Genomic DNA, 21,170 nt, shown 5'->3' on the forward strand with positions numbered 1-21,170 from the left:
GAAGATTTTGGTGGTTATAGGACTAATTAAGATATTCTGTCTTCTGGAATTATCAATGTGTTTACTTTTGGCATTAGGCTTGTGGCTCAGTGATCACAAGATGGCTTTAGGAGCTCCAGGTATTATGTCCTCACATAATACATATAAGGGCAATTCAATGGAAGGGATCCTTGTCTGTGTGTGGGTTTTTTGTTGTTGTTTGTTTGTTTAGAGAGTAAGGAATACTTTCACAGAATTTCCCAGTAGGTTTCCTTACGTATTTCATCTAAAATCAGTTCATGTTTCCAGTGGGGTCTATCATGATAGTCAAACACATTTTAAAGAAACTAATAAATTTAACCAGGTTATTTCTACGGAATTTACCTTGCAATGAGGATTCATTCCTGTGGCATGGACTATTTATTCAAATAATTAATATTATATTTATAATAAGGAATGATCATTTACCATATTTATACAATCCTCACAAATATAAAATATTGTCCTTTGCAGTATGTCTGTATGTATCTAGGTTTATACATATGTAAAAGAAAAAATTTAAATATTACTTAAGGGAGGTGAATTAAATACTTTTAGCTTTTCTTTCAATTCCAAGATTCAGTATTTCTAAAAATTGAAAAATTTATCTGTAAGATTATGACCTATTTTTTGAATGATATGCCTAAAAGTTTAAGTCAGTTCTACAAGAAATATACTTATCTAACTTCTACACCAAATCATTATTCATGTTTTTATGTACTGGACCTATCCAAATCCCAAGATTATTTTCATTTCAATTGGACTACCACAATTAGATTGTTGCTTTACTCAGGGAGAAAAGCATTAGTTTACATTCATCTACAATTACAACATTGTGCAGACTATAAGGTAAAGTTGGGAAGAACTTCAGTAAAAATGATAATCAAAGGCCCTTATTGTCATTTTGAAAAATTATTTAATTATTGCCTTTCCTTAATTATTACTATTTTTGAATGATTATCTTTGAGAGTAATCATTCACTCATTTAACTTACACTTTTATTTACTCTTGCTTTGAGTCTGGTAACACAAACAAAATTGCAAGATCAAAAAATTAAAAGGACATAGATGGAATAGGGTTCTATTTAATATCATAATGTTGGCAATTTAGCTAAGTACTCTTTTTTAAAAGGATCCCCACTAATTAACAGCATATTAGTAGGCCCTTGATGGTTAAACTCTGTCATAAAGTCAACCCTGGAAGGAAGCAGGGATAAAGCTTTTGAATGCCTACTGTGGGCCAGTATCTGTGCTAGTCTCCTCACATTCTATTTGATTTAGTACCTTTAGTCATCAGTAACAGTTATTATCATTTTATAGAGGAGGGAAAAAAGGTTCAGAAAGGGTAAGCAGTTTTTCTCAGAGTTGCATAGCTTCGGATAGCGTGTTTATCAAAGTTAGGATCTGAACCTGGGTTTGCTAGTCACTGACCAGGAAGCCCAAGTTGAATCTCCACCACCTAATTGCACAGAAGAAACATAAAAAATATTAAAGTAGGGATCCCTGGGTGGCGCAGCGGTTTGGCGCCTGCCTTTGGCCCAGGGCGCGATCCTGGAGACCCAGGATCGAATCCCATGTCGGGCTCCCGGTGCATGGAGCCTGCTTCTCCCTCTCCCTCTGCCTATATCTCTGCTGCTCTCTCTCTCTCTCTGTGTGACTATCATAAATAAATAAAAATTTAAAAAAAAATATTAAAGTACAATTAAAGTAACCCTTTGTGGAAATGTGTAATGCTACAACAGAAAATGCTAGAAATGTCTACCTTTCCATGTCATTTCCTACTCTTTTCCTTTCTCTTACTGGACTTCATCTGATTTCACCTTCTCACTGTTCTCCTTACCTGGAATGCTATTCCTTCATTATTTAATTCTCCTTCTTCTCATCCTTCAGATCTCAGTGTATTTTTTATTTTCAGGAAGGTGGAGATCTTTCCAGGAATTCTCAGATTCTTCTATTAAAAGTTTACTCGCACTCTACTTCTCTTTCATTGAACATATCGTAACTGCAATTATATAGTTACTCAACTGATCAGTTGTTCTAGTCACAGATAAAAAGCTCCATAAAGCAGGGACTATGTCTGTCTAATAGATCATAATTTTTGAGCACCTAGCACAATATTTGATACACAGTTCTAAATCTGAGAAGGATGCATAAATAGCTTATATAACTCTCCAGGTATCTTTTTTCAAATAGAATATTTGAAAATATCATTGTATGAATTATTTTTTCTAATGTCCCATAGCCTAGATTATGGAATACTGAGAAATATAGAATAATTAATTGGTCACAGAAAAACTAAATAAATGAGTGCATTTTTAGACAAGCTTTCTAAGTGATTCTGTACTTGCCAAGAGGCCTACTTTTTTTAATGTATCATTGCATGATTTTATTTATGGTACAGTTTAAAATATTTAATCTTTTTCTTAAAAAAGCAAAATAGTGGCAGAGCAGTAATCTACAAATTCAAGATGTGGAAATGTGGCTGTTATTTTTGACACTGATTATGACATATCACCATTAGAGAATTTTTGTGTGTAGAATTTTCTAAAGTAGTATTTTTAATTTTTCTTGAAGGAAAATCAGTTTTTTAATTCATGAAAAATTAATGTGCCATAGGAAATGTTTTACTTGGACATCTAATGAGCTATTAATTTCCAGTAAAACTGTGAAGATTAATAGGTTCACTCTGGGGAAAATAGTATTAAACTTGAAATAGAGATATTTAAGGCAACTTAATCTGTTCACTTGGGAGTTAAGTTTTTAAAATTCACTTTCTAAACATAATCTATTTCTGAAATATGTCCTTGAAGTTGAATTTATCTTAATACAAGAACTGTTTAAGTTACGTTGAGAAGTATTTGTTTTAAAGACTCACAATACTAATCTTTGGGCACAAGGGAAGGTTTATTATTTTGATGACATAGCCCAACTCTGTAGGATATTAATCATTAAAAAAAATACTCTCTTATGTATTATCATGGTTCAGTTTTCTTCTCTTCACATTTATGTGTCAGGTATACTTTCTTCATTGCGTTGTAATTATGTGCATGCCTATCTACCAAACTGGAACATGGATTCCTCTGGAAAGGAAGACCTTTTATTCCTCTTTGTTGTTTCCAGTACCTTGCCTAGTGTCTTAACACATGGTCACTGTTCATTAAATTTTTGTGAGAGAATAAAAGGAAGGATTCTAGGAAGAGAATTTACTTCTAGTTAAGATCATTTTCAAAAAAATGTTTAATATGAGTCAATGGAGAAAGTATGTTCCAGACCCTTCTAAACCATAAAATAAAGATTGTTTATGTTTAATCAATGCAATCAAGTTTGTTATTGGGTTACCAAAAATGAATAGATAGATCAATTGATTAATCATTAGGTTTTTACTTACTAATATTTTTACTTTGTTTTGACATTTGTACCATATTAAGTCAGTTTTAGATCAAATGATGTTTCTTTGGAGAAATGTATTTTGTTGAACAAGAGTACCTCTTTCCCTCTAGATAACAGACTTATTTTTGAAGGCCCCTATTAAATATTAATAACATGTCAGTATTAATAAGAACATCTGCTACCCAAAAAAACTATGAAATGAAATAATAAAAAACATGTCATATTTTAACCATATCACAGTTGACTATTGTTCTAATGGTTCTTAAACTGCATGAATCAGAAAAACATGACAATGAACTTCATGGGTGAAACACTATTCTGTACTGTTGAATGATTGTACGATTTTATTAGCACTGTTTTTACTAAAAGCACTACTTTATAGTGTAGTCTATAATGAGCTGGTCATATCATGGAAATGCCAAAACCTCTTTATGTATAACTGTGATTACCTTTGCATACTACTTTGGTGAAAAACTTTATAGTACTTAAACCAAAGTATACTTATTTCTGAATCATCCTAACAAAGATTTTGTTTATTTGCTTATCTGTCTTTACTTTTTGTGTTGCGATAACTTTAGGTTTTAAGAGTTGCAAAAATTGTATGGAGAGTATGTAGTATTCCTCTTCTCCTTATGTTAACATCTTGTATAAGCATAGGACTATTATCAAACCTAAACCTTTGTATTATAATATTTTTAAGTACACTATAGAATTTATTTGGGTTTTACTAGGTTTGCCACTAGTGAAACTTTTCTGATACAGAATCCTCTATTTAATTTTGTCATGGGTCTTCTAATGCGTGGCATTTACTTGCTTTTTTAAAATCTTGGCACTTTTGAAGAGGATTATTTATTTGTTTTGTGGAATATCCTTCAATTTGGGTTTTTCTGGTATTTTCTCATGATTAGATCGAGGCTACCACAGCCTAGAGGTGATATCCCTTCTCAGTGCATCCAATGACAGAAAATACGATGTCAATATCTATTACTAGTGAGGTTAACCTGGCTCACTCAAGTTAGGTTAGTGTTTGTCAGGTTTCTCCACTGGAAAATTACTGTTTTTCTTTAATAATGTAGTTTTAAATCATTTGAGTTTGGAAGACAGTTTGGGGAGTTGTTTTAAATCACTAAATAACCTAATGAAGAAATTGGCTTCATGTTTTTATCTATCCAGTGCTCAGTATTTTCATTTATACAATGGGGGATTAGGTAAGATCTTCTAGGAATCTTTCAGCTTTAATATTCTGTGGCTTAATCACTCTGAGGAGAACTGGAAACGAGTTAAGAGATGTCCCATACATATCATAGTTGTTTACATATTAGCTTCAAGTCCATCTTTGAATTTGATGTGGCTTTTGATATAAATACTTTTACTTCCTGCTTAACACAGGCATTATACATTGAAAACAACTTAAATTGAGACAGTTTATAAATTCCTAACTGAAAATCTACTATCTAGACATTTTATTACTTAGATATGAAGTTATTTATTAGTCTAAAAATTGTCAGTTTAAAACATCTACATTACCTAGCCTCAGAAACTGCAACATTAAAAGAATTTTAATTAGTGAAATACTGTCAGCTGATTTTTTTATCCTAATACAAACTGTAGTTTTCACTTTGATAAATTCCATTCAGTGATATCAAGTTTTATAAATAATAACAGATTATATAAATAATATAATTTTCATTAAGGGAGGTTTTGGTACTCTTTACTTTTTGAATGTCTTCTACCTACCTCTAAAGTAATAGTAAGGCTGTAACATTACCATTTATATAAATTGTTTCTTTGACAGTGATTTGGTACATTTGAGCTATAACCTTTCTTTAGAATATGAAAACTCAGCAAAAGAAATATAAAGCATATTTCCCCTCTCCCTCTTTCTCTCTGTTTTCAATGAAATGGCTAGAGATTATAATTTTTCTAATGGCACAGAAGTTAGTTTTGGTAAAAATTAACCTTAGGGTCTTACTAAGCAAAAAAGCAAAATTATTTTAAATTATAAAGTGTCTTTTTAATCTGTGTTGCATTAAACCCCTCATTGTATTGTGAAGGATAAACAAAATGTTGTCATACCCAATAAAGGCACTTTTCTAGTGGCCAATTCCAGTATCATGGCTATTGCTTATGTTAATGAATAAATAAATATGCTATGTATAAGTATTTTCCAGCTTTTATAATAAACTCAATTATGGCTGAATAATTTCTGGTCATCGTAAACAATGCATGTATCTCTGAAAATTTTAATGAGCCAATCATTGATTTTTTTTTTAATCCAACTTGGAAATCTCTTGACAACTATACTTTGGTGATCATATATCTTGAATATCTCAAACATTTTTAGGCATTATTTTTATCTCATTTTAATTTGGTAGAATTTTTTAAACCCCTGGGAACTTAAATCTGTATGTGTATATTTAGGCTAAAAAATAAAACAGCATAAATTTAGAAATGTCTCTTTTCCTTGAGTATTTATGGGGAAAGTTATATGTACTGTCATTAGCACATTTGGGATTTTTGAAATGTTACATTTAGTGAATGGTAGATGATTTACATAAAAATATTTTCTAAAGAACCTCTTTAAATTTATCTTAGTATACAATAAACTTTAATATATATTGAACTTGTGAATGTACTACCTGGAAGGTAGAAAGATGGTAGAGTAGGAGGATCCTGAGCTCACCATGGATATACCAAGGAAACAACTACATATAATGCAACACATGAAAATAACCCGAAGGCTGGCAGAATAGACCTTCCATAGCTAAAGACTTTAAGAGAAGGCCACATTGAGAAGTGCTGTAGAGACAGAGACATGGTCAGAACCCAAAAACCAGCAGTGTGCAACCCACAAATGAGAGGGGTATCACAGGCACAGAAGATTGAGGGGATCAAGCCTTATGTCAAGCACCCCCATTCCTGGGGACTTCCAGTGGGAAGACGAGCTCCCATAAGGTCTTGCTTTGATATCAACAGGACTTAGCTCTAGGAGAGCTAGAGGGCTATAAGAAACTTGAGTCTTAATACTTAAAAGGTCAGCATGCTATATCACTGAGCTCGAGAACCAGCATAAAAGTAGCAGTTTGAAAAGCACCTGGGTTACATATGAAGCTTTATTGACTAGAGGCAGGGATCTGCAGAAGCTTTCTCCAGGAATAGAATGATTGGTGGGCACCATTTACTTACTTCCCATCAGCCTAGCTGGTCAGAGTCTTGTAGGGAGCCAGTTCTGATGTCTACCTTGCTAGTACCATTTGCCCTACCCTAGCATTCCCCCTGTGGATCTGCCCTAGCCAGCCTGGCAGGTACTCCTCCAAAATGTCTTCCACCCATCACACCCAGCAGGCAACCTCATTTGGGACTCATCCTCCCTCAGAGCATCTATTGCCCTGCTTCACCCGGCAGGCAGCCCTGTCCTGGACCAGCACCCAAACAGAGCAACTCCTGCCCTGGGGGAGGGGAGGACATAGCCCTACTCAGCAGCACACTCGTAGTTGCTTAGCTGGTTCTCTCAGCCAGCTGTGTGGCAAAGCCATGCCCATCAGTGCACCCACATAGTCATAGCTGTTCATTGCAGAAAGACAGTGTAATGGCAAGCCATGCTCACCAATGTATCCACAGTGGCTTCATCTGGTCTCTCATCCAGCCATGGTCAGGGGAAGCCTTACTTGTCAGTGTGCCCACAGTAGTTGCAGCTGGTCATTGCTGCCTTGTCAGAAGGCAAGTCCCACCCACCAGCATACCCATTTGTGCCCCAATCACAATAGAAGGGCATATGCAGCCCACACAGGGGACACCCCTGGAGCACCTAGCTTTAGTAACCAGAAGGAACTATGCTACTAGGCATCTCAGGATGCCTCTGACACAAGAACACTACTTTCAAGACCTGGAGATGAGGCTGACCTACCTAATAAATAGAAATAAACTCAGAGAGTCTGACAAAATGAGAGAGATGAATATTTTCCAAATGAAAGAACAAGACAAAAATCCCAGAGAAGAACTAAAACAAATAGAGATAAGTAAACTGCCTGATAGAGATCAAAGTAATAGTCATAAAGACATTCACCAGACTTGGGAGAGAAGTAGATGAACTCTCTGAGAACTTCAACAAAGAGAAAGAAATGTATATATATATTTAAACAACAGAGCTGAAGAATACAATACTGAAATGAAAAATGTACTAGAGGGAATCAGTAGCTGATCAGTGGATACAGAATAAATAAGTAATCTGGAAGACAGTATAGTGGAAAGCAACTAAGCTTTAAAAGAATTTTTAAAAAAGAGGATAGGTAGGGCAGCCTGGATGGCTCAGCAGTTTAGCACCACCTTCAGCCCAGGGTGTGATCCTAGAGACTCAGGATTGAGTCCCATGCCGGGCTCACTGCTTGGAGCCTGCTTCTCCCTCTGCCTGTGTCTCTCATGAATAAATAAATAAAATCATTAAAAATGAATCAATAAATAAAAGAGGATAGGTTAAGTGATCTCTGGAACAACATCAAGCATACTAACATCACAGGGATCTCAGAACGTGAAGAGAGAAACATGGGAGCAGAAAACTTAATTGAAGATATAACTGAAAACTTCCCTAGCCAGGAGAAGGAAGCAGACATCCAGATCCAAGAAGTGTATAAATCCCCAAATAAGATGAACCCAAGGTGATTTACACCAAGACACATAATAATTAAAATGGCAAAAATTAAGAATAAAGAGAGAATCTTAAAGGAACAAGAGAAAACATTTACATACAAGGTAAACTCCATTAGGGTATCAGCTGATTTTTCAGTAGTTACTTTGTAGGCCAGCAGGGAATAGCATGATTTATTTATAAAGTTCTGAAAAGAAAAAACCTACAACCAAGAAAACTCTACTCAGAATGGTTATTGTTTAGAATTAAAGGACAGATAAAGAGTTTCGCAGACAGAAGTTAAAGGAGTTCATCAGCACTAAACCAGCCTTACAAGAAATGTCAAAGGGACTCCTTTAAGTGGAAAAGAAAAGGCCACAACTGGGAAAAAGATAATTAAGACAGGAAAAATGTTTACTGGTAAAAGCAAACATAGTCAAGGTAGTACATCTATCACTTATAAAGCTAATATGAAGGTTAACAGACAAAAGTAGTAAAATCAATGATACCTAAATTAGTCAATGAATAAATGAAATAAAAAGACATAAAATGTAACATTGTATACATAAAACTTGGAGAAGGGAGTAAAACGATAGTGCTTTTTAAGAAAGTGTTTAAACTTAAGTGACCATCAGCTTATTATAAAATGCTATATACATAGTTTTATATGTACATACATATATGTATGAACCATGTATAAACCTCATAGTAACCACAAACCAAAAACCTATAACAGATACACAAAAAAGTAAAAATAAAGGAATCCAAGCATAACAATAAATAATCAAATTACAAGGGAAGAGAGCAAGAGAAGAAGAACCACAAAAACAACCAGAAAACAGTTAACAAAATGGTAATAAGTACATACCTATTAGTTATTACTTTAAATGTAAATGGACTTAGGGCTTCAGTCAAAAGCCAGAGGGTGACTGAATACATTTAAAAAACCCTAAATTCATCTATATACTAGCTACAGACTCCCTCCAGGCCTGAAAACACCTACAGATTGAAAGTGAAGGGATGGAGGGGTGCCTGGGCAGCTCAGTCCGTTAAGTTTCTGACTTCAGCTGAGGTCATGACCTCAGGGTCCTGGGATCAAGCCCCACATTGGGAACCCTGCTCAGTAGGAAGGCTGCTTCTCCCTCTCCCCCTCTGCCCTTACCCCTGCTCATGTTCTCTCCACTCTCTCTCTCAAATGAATAAATAAAACCTTTAAAAAAAAAAAAAGTGAAGGGATGGAATAAGAGAGCATGGAAGTGAGGACAAAAAAGCTGAAGTAACAATATTTACATCAGACAAAATAGACATTAAAACAAAGGCTGTAACTAGAGACAATAGTATTACAGAAGATAAAGAGATTAATCCAGCAAGAAGATATAATAATTGGAAATACCTATGTACTCACAAAGGAATACCTGAATATATAAAGCAAATATTAATAAGCATAAAGGGAGAAATTGACAGTTTTTGACAATTTTAATATTCGACTTACACCAATGGATAGATCATCCAGACAGAATATCAGTAAGGAAACCATGGCTTTGAATGATAGATTAGACCAGTGGACTTAAATGATATATACAGAACATTCCATCCAAAAGAGGAATATACATTATTTTTAAGTGCATATGGGACATTCTCAAAGATAGATCACGTTAGGCCACAAAACAAGTCTCACTAAATTCAAGAAGATTTAAATCATATCAAACATCTTTTCCAACTACAACAGTCTAAATAAAATAATCAAGCCTAAGAAAAGAACTGGAAGAAACAAACATGTAGAGTCTAAGCAACATGCTGCTAAACAGTTAATGGGTCAATTAAGAAATCAAAGAGGAAATAAAAAATAACCTAGAGACAAATAACAAGGGAAACAATGGTTTAAAATACTTGGGATGGGGATCCCTGGGTGGCGCAGCGGTTTGGCGCCTGCCTTTGGCCCAGGGCGCGATCCTGGAGACCCGGGATCGAATCCCACATCGGGCTCCCGGTGCAAGGAGCCTGCTTCTCCCTCTGCCTGTGTCTCTGCCTCTCTCTCTCTCTCTGTGACTATCATAAAATTTAAAAAATAAAAAAATTTAAAAAAAAAATAAAATAAAATACTTGGGATGCAGTAAAAGCGGTTCTAAGAGGTATGCTGAGTGATAGGGGCTTCCCTCAAGAAATGAAAAATTTCAAACAAAGTTAGTAAACCTAACTTTACACCATAAGGAACTAGAAAAAGAAGAACAAATAAGCCCAAATTTAGTAGAAGGAAGGAAATAAAAAGATTAGAGCAGAAATAAATGAGAGACTGAAAACAGTATAAAAGATCAATGAAACTAAGGGCTGATTCTTTGAAAAGATAACAAAAATTGATAAACCTTTAGCCAGACTCATCAAGAAAAGAGAGGACTCAAATAAAACCAGAAATGAAAGAAAAGTATACTGCAACCAACTCCATAGAAATACAAATGATTACAAAAGACTCCCATGAAAAATTATATGCCAATAAATTAGACAAACTAGAAGAAATGGATAAATCCTTGCAAACATAGTCTTTCAAGACTGGATCAGAAAGAAATAGAAAACCCGCACAGACTGATTACTAGTAATAGAATTGAATTGGTAATCCAAAAACTCCCAAAAAACAAAAGTGCAGGACCAGATGGCTTTATAAGTGAATTCTGCCAAGTATTTAAAGAATAATTACCCATTACTCTCAAATTATTCCAAAAATCAGAAGAGGAAGGAATGCTTTCAGATTCATTTTACAATGCCAGCATTATATTCATACTAAAATCAGACGAAGACACTACAAAAAAGAAAATCACAGACCAATATCCCTGATGGATATAGATACAAAAATACACTGAAAGGATCATTTACCTCTATTAAATGGGATTCATTTCAGGGATGCAAGGATGGTTCAATCAACCAACATTCTATACGACATAACAAAATTAAGGATAAAAATCACATGATCATCTCAATAGATGCAGAAAAAGTATCTGACAAAATTCAACATCCATTCATGTTAAAACTTCAACAAACTGGATATAAAGGGAACAAATCTCAACATTATAAAGGCCATATATGACAGATCCACAGCTAATATAATACTCAATGGTGAAAAGCTGAAATATTTTCCTCTAAGATGAGGAATAAGACAAGGATGTCTACTCTTAGCACTTTTATTCAAGATTGTACTGGAAGTCCTAGCCACAGGTGTATGATGAGAAAAAATAAAATAAAAGGCATCCATTAAAAGGCACTCATATTTGCAGATGACCTGATATTATATGTAGAAAATCTTAAAGACTCCAGCAAAAAACTATTAGAACTAATAAATGAGTTTAGTAAAGTTGTAGAATATAAAGTCAATATGCAGGAATCTATTATTTTTTCATAAATTAATAACGAATTAACAGAAAGATTAAGAAAACAGTCCTATTTATAATTGTGTTGAACACAGTAAAATACCTAGGAATAAATTCAACCAAGAAGGTGAAAGACCTGTATTTTGAAAACTAAAACATACTGTTGAAAGAAATTGAAGTTGATACAAATAAATAGAAAGATATATCATGGTCGTCAGTTGGAAATTAATAATATTAAAATGTCCATCCTACCCAGAGCAACTTAGAGATTCAATCTGTATCAAAATAACAACAAGATTTTTCAAAGAATTAGAACAAATAATACTAAAATCTGTATGAGACCACAAAAGGCTTAAAATAGCCAAAGCAATCGTGAGAAAGAACAAAGGTGGAGGTATCACAATCCCAGATTTAAAACTATACTACAAAGCTATACTAAAACAGTATGGTATTGGCACAGAAACAGACACATAGATCAATGAAACCAAAGACAGCTCAAAAATAAACCCATGATTATATGGTCAGTCTTCAACAAAAGAAGAAAGAATATGCAATGAGAAAGAGAGATGAATAATGATATTGAGGAGACTGGACACCTACGTGGAAAATAATGAAACTGGACCACTTTCTTACATTATATACAAGAATAAACTCAAAATGGATTAAAGACCTAAATGTGAGACCTGAAACTATAAAAATTCTTAAAGAGAGCACAGGCAGTAATTTCTTTGACAGTAGCTCTAGGAACATTTTTCTAGTATGTCTCCTAAGGCAAGGGTAATAAAGCAAAATTAAACTGTTGTGACTGCATCAAAATAAAAATATTCTGCAAAGCAAAGGAAACAACAAAGACAATCTACTGAATGGGAGAAGATATTTGCAAATGATAAGGGATATATATATTTCTCTCTCCCCTAAAACCCAATACTAAAAACTAAACAAAACAGGTAAGAAATGAGCAGAGGACCTGAATAGACATTTTATCAAAGAAGATATACAGATAGCCAATAGATATATTAAAAGATGCTCAACATCACTGATCATCAGGGAAATGCACGTCAAAACCACAAAGAGATACCACCTACTATCACAATGACAAGAAATAACAAGAGTCAGCAAGGATGTGGAGAAAAAGGAACCCTTGTACACTGTTGGTGGGAATATAAATTGGCACAGCCACTATGGAAAACAGCATGGAGTTTCCTCCAAAAGTTAAAAATAGAGAAAACATACAGCACAGTAATTCTACTTCTGGGTATTTACCCAAAGAAAAGAACAATAGTAATTCAAAAAGATACAAATACCCCTATGTTTATTGCAGCATTGTTGACAATAGCCAAGATATTGAAGCAACCTACGTGTCCATGGATAGCTGAATGGATAAAGAAGTTGTGGTAATATACACAATGGAATATTACCCTACCATGAAAAAGGAATGAAGTTTTGTCCCTTGTAATAACATGGAGGGACCTAGAAGTTATTACACTAAGTCAAAGAAAGATAAATACCATAAGATTTTACTTTTTGTGGAAACTAAAAACAACAAATGAACACACACAAACAAAACGGAAACAGACTCCTAAATAGAACAAACTGATAATTGCCAGAGGAGAGGGTGTGGGGGAATGGCAAAACAGGTTAAGGGGACAAAGAGGTACAGAGTTTCAGTTATAAAGTAAGTCATGAGGATGAAAAGTACAGAATAGGGAATGTAGTCAATATTTTAGTAACTTTATATGGTGACAAATGGTAGCTATACTTATTGTGGTGAGCACTGGATAATGAATATAATTGTCAAATCATTATGTTATACACCTAAAACTAATACACTGTGTCAACTATGCTTCAGCTAAAATAAGTAAATAAAAACAATGTACATGGAAAATATACATGGAAAAAAACATGGAAAAATATATGCTATCCTCATTTAAATATATTTATGTTGGCTCATTATAGAATTTGGGGTGTTTTTGTTTTGCTTTTATTTTTTTCTGTAATCATTGCTGACTACATACCAGTTTACCAACCTAAATTCTTTAAACAAAGTAATATCTTCTAAAGCAAAAATGGGGGCAGCTGGGTGGCTCAGTTGGTTGAGCACCAACTCTAGATTTCAGCTCCAGTTATGATCTCAAGGTCCTTGGATTGAGCCCCACATCAGGCTCCATGCTCAGTGGGGAGTCTGCCTTAGATTCTTTCTTTCTCTCTCTGCCCCCTCCCCCACTCATGTGCTCACTCTCTCTCAATATAGATAAATGTCTTTATAAATAAAGGAAAAACGTTATAAATGAGGGTGAGTTATCAAGGGCTTCTAATATAGAATCTAGCATACGTTTCTATGCTTATTTCCCAAAATTAGACTTCTACTAGAGAAGGAGAATTTTTTTTTCAAGGCCATAAACTCCACATATAGAGAATGGTGGTATTCTTAGCCCTAGAAGGTTTATATCTTAAACATATCTGAAGTACCCAAAAATTCACACTATGGAAGTTATGCTTTTTTTTCTCATGTTTATGGGAAGATATAAGGATATGAGCCCATAGAATTGGGTTTATGCTCATTAAGAGTCTACTATAGCTCACACTTAACATTGCCATTCATTTCCTTTCTTTTACCCTACCTATTTTGCCAAACTCTCACCTTCTACTCACTGATCTTCATTTCTTTTACTATAATTATACCCTCTCTAGATAGTTATGCCAGTCTTAGGGCCTTTCTTTCTAGAGAGAGTCCCAAATTATATGTGGGAAATCCAATGTTTTATTTTTGACTTCCCCATTTTCCATGCTTCCAAAAGCCACCACCAAGTAAAAAGTGGCTAGAGGAACTAACAACTAGAAAAGCAAACCTACTCCACTAGGTCTGCTCCAAAATCACAAATTGGAGGTAAGTGCCTAACAAATGAAATAGAATTGTTCATATATTCTTATACATGAAATTAGATATTCGTGACCACCCTTTTATCTATCTTACTTGCTATTAAAATAAGGGATATGATTTTGTAATGTTAAATAAAGGGAAATTTCCTTGATGATTTCTTGTTTGAATCACTAGAGAAAAAAAGGTAGAAATTTACAAAATAACTCCACTCTGTGAATGACATAAGTGTTTGAGCTAGGTTTACTAAGAATCCCCAAGTTACTTTAATTTTATAATATAGCCTGCACTTTCTAATTAAATATGCAACTTCTGTCATAAGAAAAAAACCATCTTATGCTTTTTACAGTATATTTAATTAAGCATTTCTTGTAAGTTCATTTCAGTATCTATCATGGCCCACTAAAGTTGGAATTCAGTTGTAAAATGGTAGATTAATTGCCTTTTGTATTAAATGAAATAAGAATCTCAAATATGCAAAGTCAGGAAATTTAATTGTGGTCTTCAATTGCTTATTCAATGCATTGGAAAACTGAATGCAGAAGTACAGAAAAAAGAGCCAAAGGTTGTTAAATGTAGCACATCACACACATCTTGCACTTTACTTAATGATCCAAGTGTTTATTACTATGAAGTAAATGCACCATTTAAAGAATTATGGTGGAATTGTAAAACATTAAAATCTCTAATTAATTTTAGTCTGAGGCATGCAGCGTGCCCATTTTGCCTAAAACATTTTCATTATCATCAGTATTTTTCCAGTTATTAAGATAAATTTTTTCCTCATTGTGCAGCAGTGGCATATTTTCTGTATTAAAAGCACAATCTTAAATGCTGTTGAGAATTATATCTGGAATATGCTTTAATAAGTGAATAAAACAAAGCAGTTTTGACCACAGATTGGAACAGTATTTTTTGGTTTTTGACACTTATTCTATAGCTAACATAACAGGTTAGGTGTACATATTTTTTTCCAGAAGCTATATACATACATACATACATGCATATATACATACATAAATATATATATACACTAACATTTTTAAAAAGACCATTGTTAAAGCATACAGATAATTTTGACTATTGATTTGAATCTAACTATAACAACTCTTCTCTAATTGGCCAAAGGAATATTTAAAATGTAAAGATTATATACAAAAATAAAAATACATTAAGTTGGGATGCCTGGGTGGCTCAGCAGTTGAGCATCTACCTTTGGCTCAGGGCGTGATCCCGGGATCCGGGATGGAGTCCCACTTCAGGCTTCTCCCTCTGCCTATGTCTCTGCCTCTCTCTCTGTGTTGCTCATAAATGAATAAATAAAATCTTTTTAAAAAATACATTAAGTTAATGCTTGCTGCACCTTCTCGCTTCATCTTACTGTTGTACTACCATGTATCTGTCTGCTATGAATAGCAAATTCAGTTAAGTAAAAACAACTGAAACCATTCTCTTTGTAAACACTGACCTCCATTATACTTACTTCTGGAAATAGTTCAAATGGCCAGATTATAAAGGCATTTATTGAAAGAAAGCTTATGTTCTGTGTAAGAGTAATGCATACTCAGTAAGAAAACACATGAAAGCACAAAGGAATAAAAATTAAGAGCATCAACATTATTAACATTAGAGATACGTACAAAAGGAATTTTAAGTAGAACAATGGAAAGCAAACTCAAAAGCTGTATATTTTCAGTGTAGGCAGCTATAATGGATGGCTTAAATTTTTTTACACAAAATCCCTGCATGTACATGATACTTATTTTGAATTTAGGAAAACCTTCATTAAGTTGCCCTTTTTATTTTGAAATAACTGTAGACTTAGAGAAAAACTGCAGAAATAGCACAAATAATTCCCATTTGTCCTGCATCCAGCTTGCTGTAGCTACCAGCTTCTATAACCAAAGTAGGTTACTAAAATCAGGAAATTAACATCAAGAAAATACTATTAGCTACCGCATAGACCATATTTAAATTTTGTCAGTTTTCCCACAAATACCCTTTTTATGGTCGAGGAGCCCACCACTGCCTTTAGTCATCATGTTCCTTTAGTTTTCTCCCATCTGTGATAGTTCAAGCTTTGTATTGTCTTTTGTGACCTGGACAGTTTTGAAGCCTACTGTTCAATTATTTTATAGAGTTTTTATCTGATGTTTTCTCATGATTAGATTGAGGTTATACACTTTTAGGAAGGATACCACAGACCAGAGTTGTGTTCTTTTTTGTGCATCACAGCAAATGGTGAGTGTTAATATGTATAACTGATGATGTTAATCTCGATCACTTGGATATGGTGGTATTTGACAGGTATACAAAGGTACAGAAGTACTCAAAGTCTTTAAAGACTACAGAGGTACTCAAAGTCTTTAAAGATATAGAGAATCAGGAGCGACTGGGTGGCTTAGTCAATTAAGTGTCTGCCTTCAACTCAGGTCATGATCCCAGGGTTCTGGGGATCATGCTTCTCCCTCTGCCTGCTATTCCCTCTGCTTGTGCTCTGTGTCAAATAGAAAAATTAAAAAAAAAAAAAAAAGAATCAATGGGATAAGTTGTCTCTGTACTTTAAAAGAAATCATTTACACTTTGGTAAAAACAAAGTCATCTGTACACAGACTAATTTGAGTCAAAATATTACCTGAACGGTAGAAATCCCAGCTGCTAAAATAATTGCCCTTTATTTGGAGTTGGTTACCTCCTAAGAGAAAGGGAAAGCAGGATGGACAGGTTGGATTAATTGGCATAAATTCTTAGAACTCTTATGGGAACTAAGGCAATTTTGTAATAAGGAAAATTGACGGCACCTCTGTTCCAATTGATGTTGGAAGCCTGAATAGTATTTTACCCAAAATCTTGCAAGTTTTATTCAGTGGTAAGATGGATTTAGTTTAGATAAGAATGGCAGTGTTTTTATGGATTTCTCTGTTAGAATAACTCTCTTTCAGTCTTGTGTTGCCACCTGGAGTATTAGACCATTATCACATGGTCTGTGTATGCCTAGAAATTACTGTTCTTACAACAACAATGCTGTAGTGTAAAAACAAGAAGGCTAAAGAACCACCTTAGTTACTGTTGTTAACTTCTTACATGAGTGGGTATTCTTGAAATTCCACAGGTAACTAGTAGCTTTGCTGTGTTGTTACAAACAACATGTTTTCTGGAGTATGAATTAGCAAGCTTGAAAGTTAAGAGGTAAACCTGTCTACACTTTCCATTGGCCCCAAAGGGTACATTTTCTTGCTCACTGCTCAGAACACTTCATGAAACAAATGTCAAAATTGTCAGGACTGTCACTAAGAAAATGATCCGTGTAGCAAGGGTCTTCTTTCACTGGGAAACAAACAGATGTCGTATCTCAGCAAAGAGTAACAAAAACCTGCCATTTATCAGAAGAAATTTTTGCCTGCCCTTAATATCTAATAGTGAAGAAATACTTTGATAAAAAGCTTCCTTTCTTTGCAGTTTTATTCATTATGCAATCATTTGTCAATGATATTTGGTTTGCTGCCTGAGCTATTTTAATGATTTTATTAATCTTAATTGCTTATAAAGTTCTTATACAAATTGACCTGTAATGCTGGAAACACAAATCAGTACTTCCAAAAAAAAACAAAAAACAAAAAACAACAAACAAAGCAACCTCTAAAATCCTTTCTGGAGCTTTATTGTGTCTAATCCTAATGTTTTTATTTATAATAATAAAATCTGTTAATCTGTTACTGTTATTTTCATTATTTTGATGGTGTTCTACTATAGCAGTTACAATGTGTTATACTCCAGCAGTTAGGGTTAAATGCCTTTTCCTCCCCTTCATAATCCTCTTCATCCAAATCACGATTATTCTTTTACAAAGGAAAAAAGAGGCTGGATCTTGTTATCTATGGAAATAGTCTAAAGGCATAAAAAGGTAGGATATTATAAGACATGTCCTCAGCGTAAAGAAAAATGTGGAACAGTTCTTCACCTGTCCTGAACAGGAGACAATGTTACAAGAGACATGCATTTATAAACTACAGTTGACCCTTGAATAATGCAGGGGGGCTTCAGGGTGCCAACAACATGCATGTGACTTTTCACTCACCCCAAATTTAACTAACATAGCCTACCATTGACCAGAAGCCTTAGTGATAACATAAAGAGTTGATTAATACATACTTTGTTAAGTAAGCTAGAAATACTGAGAAAATCAGAAGGAAGAGAAAATACATTTTCAGTACTGTATTTATTGAAAAAAAAATCTATATAGTTCAAAACTGTGTTGTTCAAAGGTCAGTTATTACAGAAACAATTCAACAAGAAGGCTGGCATAAGAATTTTAGTTAAATATGAAAGTGTATAGATACTTCCTAATCCTCAGGGTTATTAGCCTTTACATTTCCATTTTGACTTAGAGCATTATTGAAGGTTGCTAGGGAAAGCAAGATAACCAAGCTTATTAAACCAGTACATCATGTCAATGTGGGAACTTAGACTGTGCACATAAAAAAGGTTCCATTCCTGTCTTATAAATCAAAGGATATGAGCTTGATAGTGGCTATTTTTGGCTAATGTTGCTTCAAACATTTTTGCTTATTTTTGTTTTCAGTACTGTTCTAGTAAGTCTATTGGTTAAGAAGAATGCTTTTCCAAGTTACTTATTAGTTTAGGCAGACTTCTCTTTTATTCATTTTTTACTCCACTGTTACACATAATTCAGAAAACATTTATTGTATTCCAACTATATACTAAGTATGCCCTGTTGATGGTAAGAATATAAAAAAACAAAGCCCTGCCTTGAGGAATATATAACTAAATTCAGTGCTACCTAACAGAAAATGTCTTGCCCTTTACCTGCTGATTTAACTCTTCCTGTCAATGTCTTACTCGAAGAAGACAGTGGAAAGTACAGAGCAAGATTGGCTTTTTATTAGGATCTAAGCAAAATGTAATAATCTCTAGAAACTCATGTCCACGAGTGGAAGCTACCTGTTCAAGAGTGAGTCGAACATAATAATATCTCTGTTCAGTAAAGAGAAATTGGAAAAAAATTAAACATACAGTGCCTATTATGCTTAGAAAAATATATTACATTGCCAAAATGACATTCAAAACCCCATCTCTTGTATGCCACATATTTATAAATGGTTCCAGTTGGATAATAATATTGATAATTTCTCCACTTCTCTGGTGTTGACAAAGTCTAAATCACAGATGCTGGCGAGCTTCGAGAGAGTCTGTGTATAAAGGAAGCATTCTCCACCTTAATGTTTATAGGCAAGGATGTGGTTTTTCATGGGAAACAAATATATGTGCCTTGATTTGCATTTACTTGATAATGTCAATTTACTAAAGCAGAGCTCAACAATTATTTACTTGAATTTGGTTTTATATGATTCAGAGATAGAGGGTGATGTATTTGATGATACTGGTATTACTGTTGTCTAGAGATACTTAAGAAATTTCCCTTCATGCTTTAATTAATTCAATAGAAGAGACGGTGCTTTTTACCTTCAGTTAATAAAAATGAAAGATCTTGATAAATATTAGAAATATTAGGAAAACAAGACTGCTTTATACTTTGTATTGTTGAAGAAATATAGATGATGAAATGGGTCACAAATTGTAAGATGAAATATTTTTCCATATTCTTCATTATGCTTTGGAGGTCATCATTTAATATTGAACACAAGATACACTTCCTATGGAGACTGACATTATGAAGTCACTTCATTTATTCACCATGTTTCACAGGAATCTGCTGTGAATTATGAAGCCACCACTTAGAATCGAAACTGTAGAAGATTGTAAGCGTTCGATAGCCTGACATGCCCATGTTTCCTATTTTAGAGCTGACTGATCTTCAGATAACATATGGTGGTACAAGTAATTGGAAAATTGGCAGACCTGTCAAGAAAGTATGCTAGATGAGACAAAAACACTATGCTGGAGCACATAAAGTGTCTCAGAAGTTAAATTTATTTTTATCAAACAGTGAAGTAAAAATATACCTGATTCACCTCCTTCAAAAGGACACTTTTTGTGGGCAGGGGTTTTCAAAAGTAATTTTTTGGTCATTAATTAAGTTGCCTTTAAAAACGTTTAGCAAATTTTAGTGAATGTGTAGTATAAGAGAACATCCACTGTAAATATTTGAATGTTACATAATTTTACCATTTTGTTTCTAGCCTTTTTTCTAGGATTACCAGAATCACCATAGTTAAATCTTCAGAGAAACAGAATGAAAAATGTATTTGTATAGCTGATAAAATGCCCTAAAGTTTATATTTTAATGTTTTCTAAAATTTATTTCACAGGAAGATGAAAATGAAGCTGAAAGAAAAAATATATCTCAGGAGCTCAGCATGGAACAGAAAAATCCAAAGAAATAAAGGATTTTCTGTAGCGTTTTGAAAAGTTTGCAACTTATGTAGTAGCAGATAAAATTTCTAATTGTAAAATGTTAAATTGTAAAATCTAATTTGCAAAATGTTCTCAATAAAGTCGTTGAAAATGAATTAGGAACTTGCATTTAGAATTTGTATGTTTTCTAAAGCATTTCTCTTATCTCTAACCTATCTGTAAGTATGAATACATCTGGATGACCTAAACAAATTTCCAACAGTCATTTTTCCCCTTAGTAGTCTCTGTTGTCTTCTTCAAGCACTTTAACAGAATCCTAACTATTAGTATAAGGAAAAACCAACATAGTTCAAACATGAACAGAGAACACTTGATGCGAAAACACTTAAGACCAAACAGTGCCCCACAAGATGAAATACCATTTTGTGATTTCATCAACTTATGTATGACTTACTACTCTGGGATTGCAGGTCAAGGCTAAAAAGAAATAATTTAGCATTCTCTGCAGCAGGAGTACCATGACTTCTAATTCATAAAATACTAAGGACCTACTATTTACTGTGCCC

At 33.9% G+C, this 21,170-nt stretch overlaps 1 protein-coding gene across 11 annotated transcripts in view; it reads left to right on the top strand.

Moving 5' to 3' along the window:
* The window catches only part of PHF14 (PHD finger protein 14), a 230,488-nt gene extending 209,729 nt beyond the window's left edge, over window positions 1-20,759 (top strand). For all 11 annotated transcript variants that reach the window (XR_012002675.1, XR_003235791.2, XM_072764412.1 and 8 more), the window contains one exon: window positions 20,559-20,759. Coding sequence is in view for 9 of the 11 variants with exons in the window: in XM_072764412.1 (XP_072620513.1) it covers window positions 20,559-20,633 (75 nt within the window). In the remaining 2 variants the exon portion in view is untranslated. The remainder of the gene's footprint in view (window positions 1-20,558) is intronic.
* The last annotated feature ends 411 nt before the right edge of the window (window positions 20,760-21,170 follow it).

Source organism: Vulpes vulpes, chromosome 7 (genome assembly GCF_048418805.1).
Source record: "Vulpes vulpes isolate BD-2025 chromosome 7, VulVul3, whole genome shotgun sequence".
NCBI classification, from domain to species: domain Eukaryota; kingdom Metazoa; phylum Chordata; class Mammalia; order Carnivora; family Canidae; genus Vulpes; species Vulpes vulpes.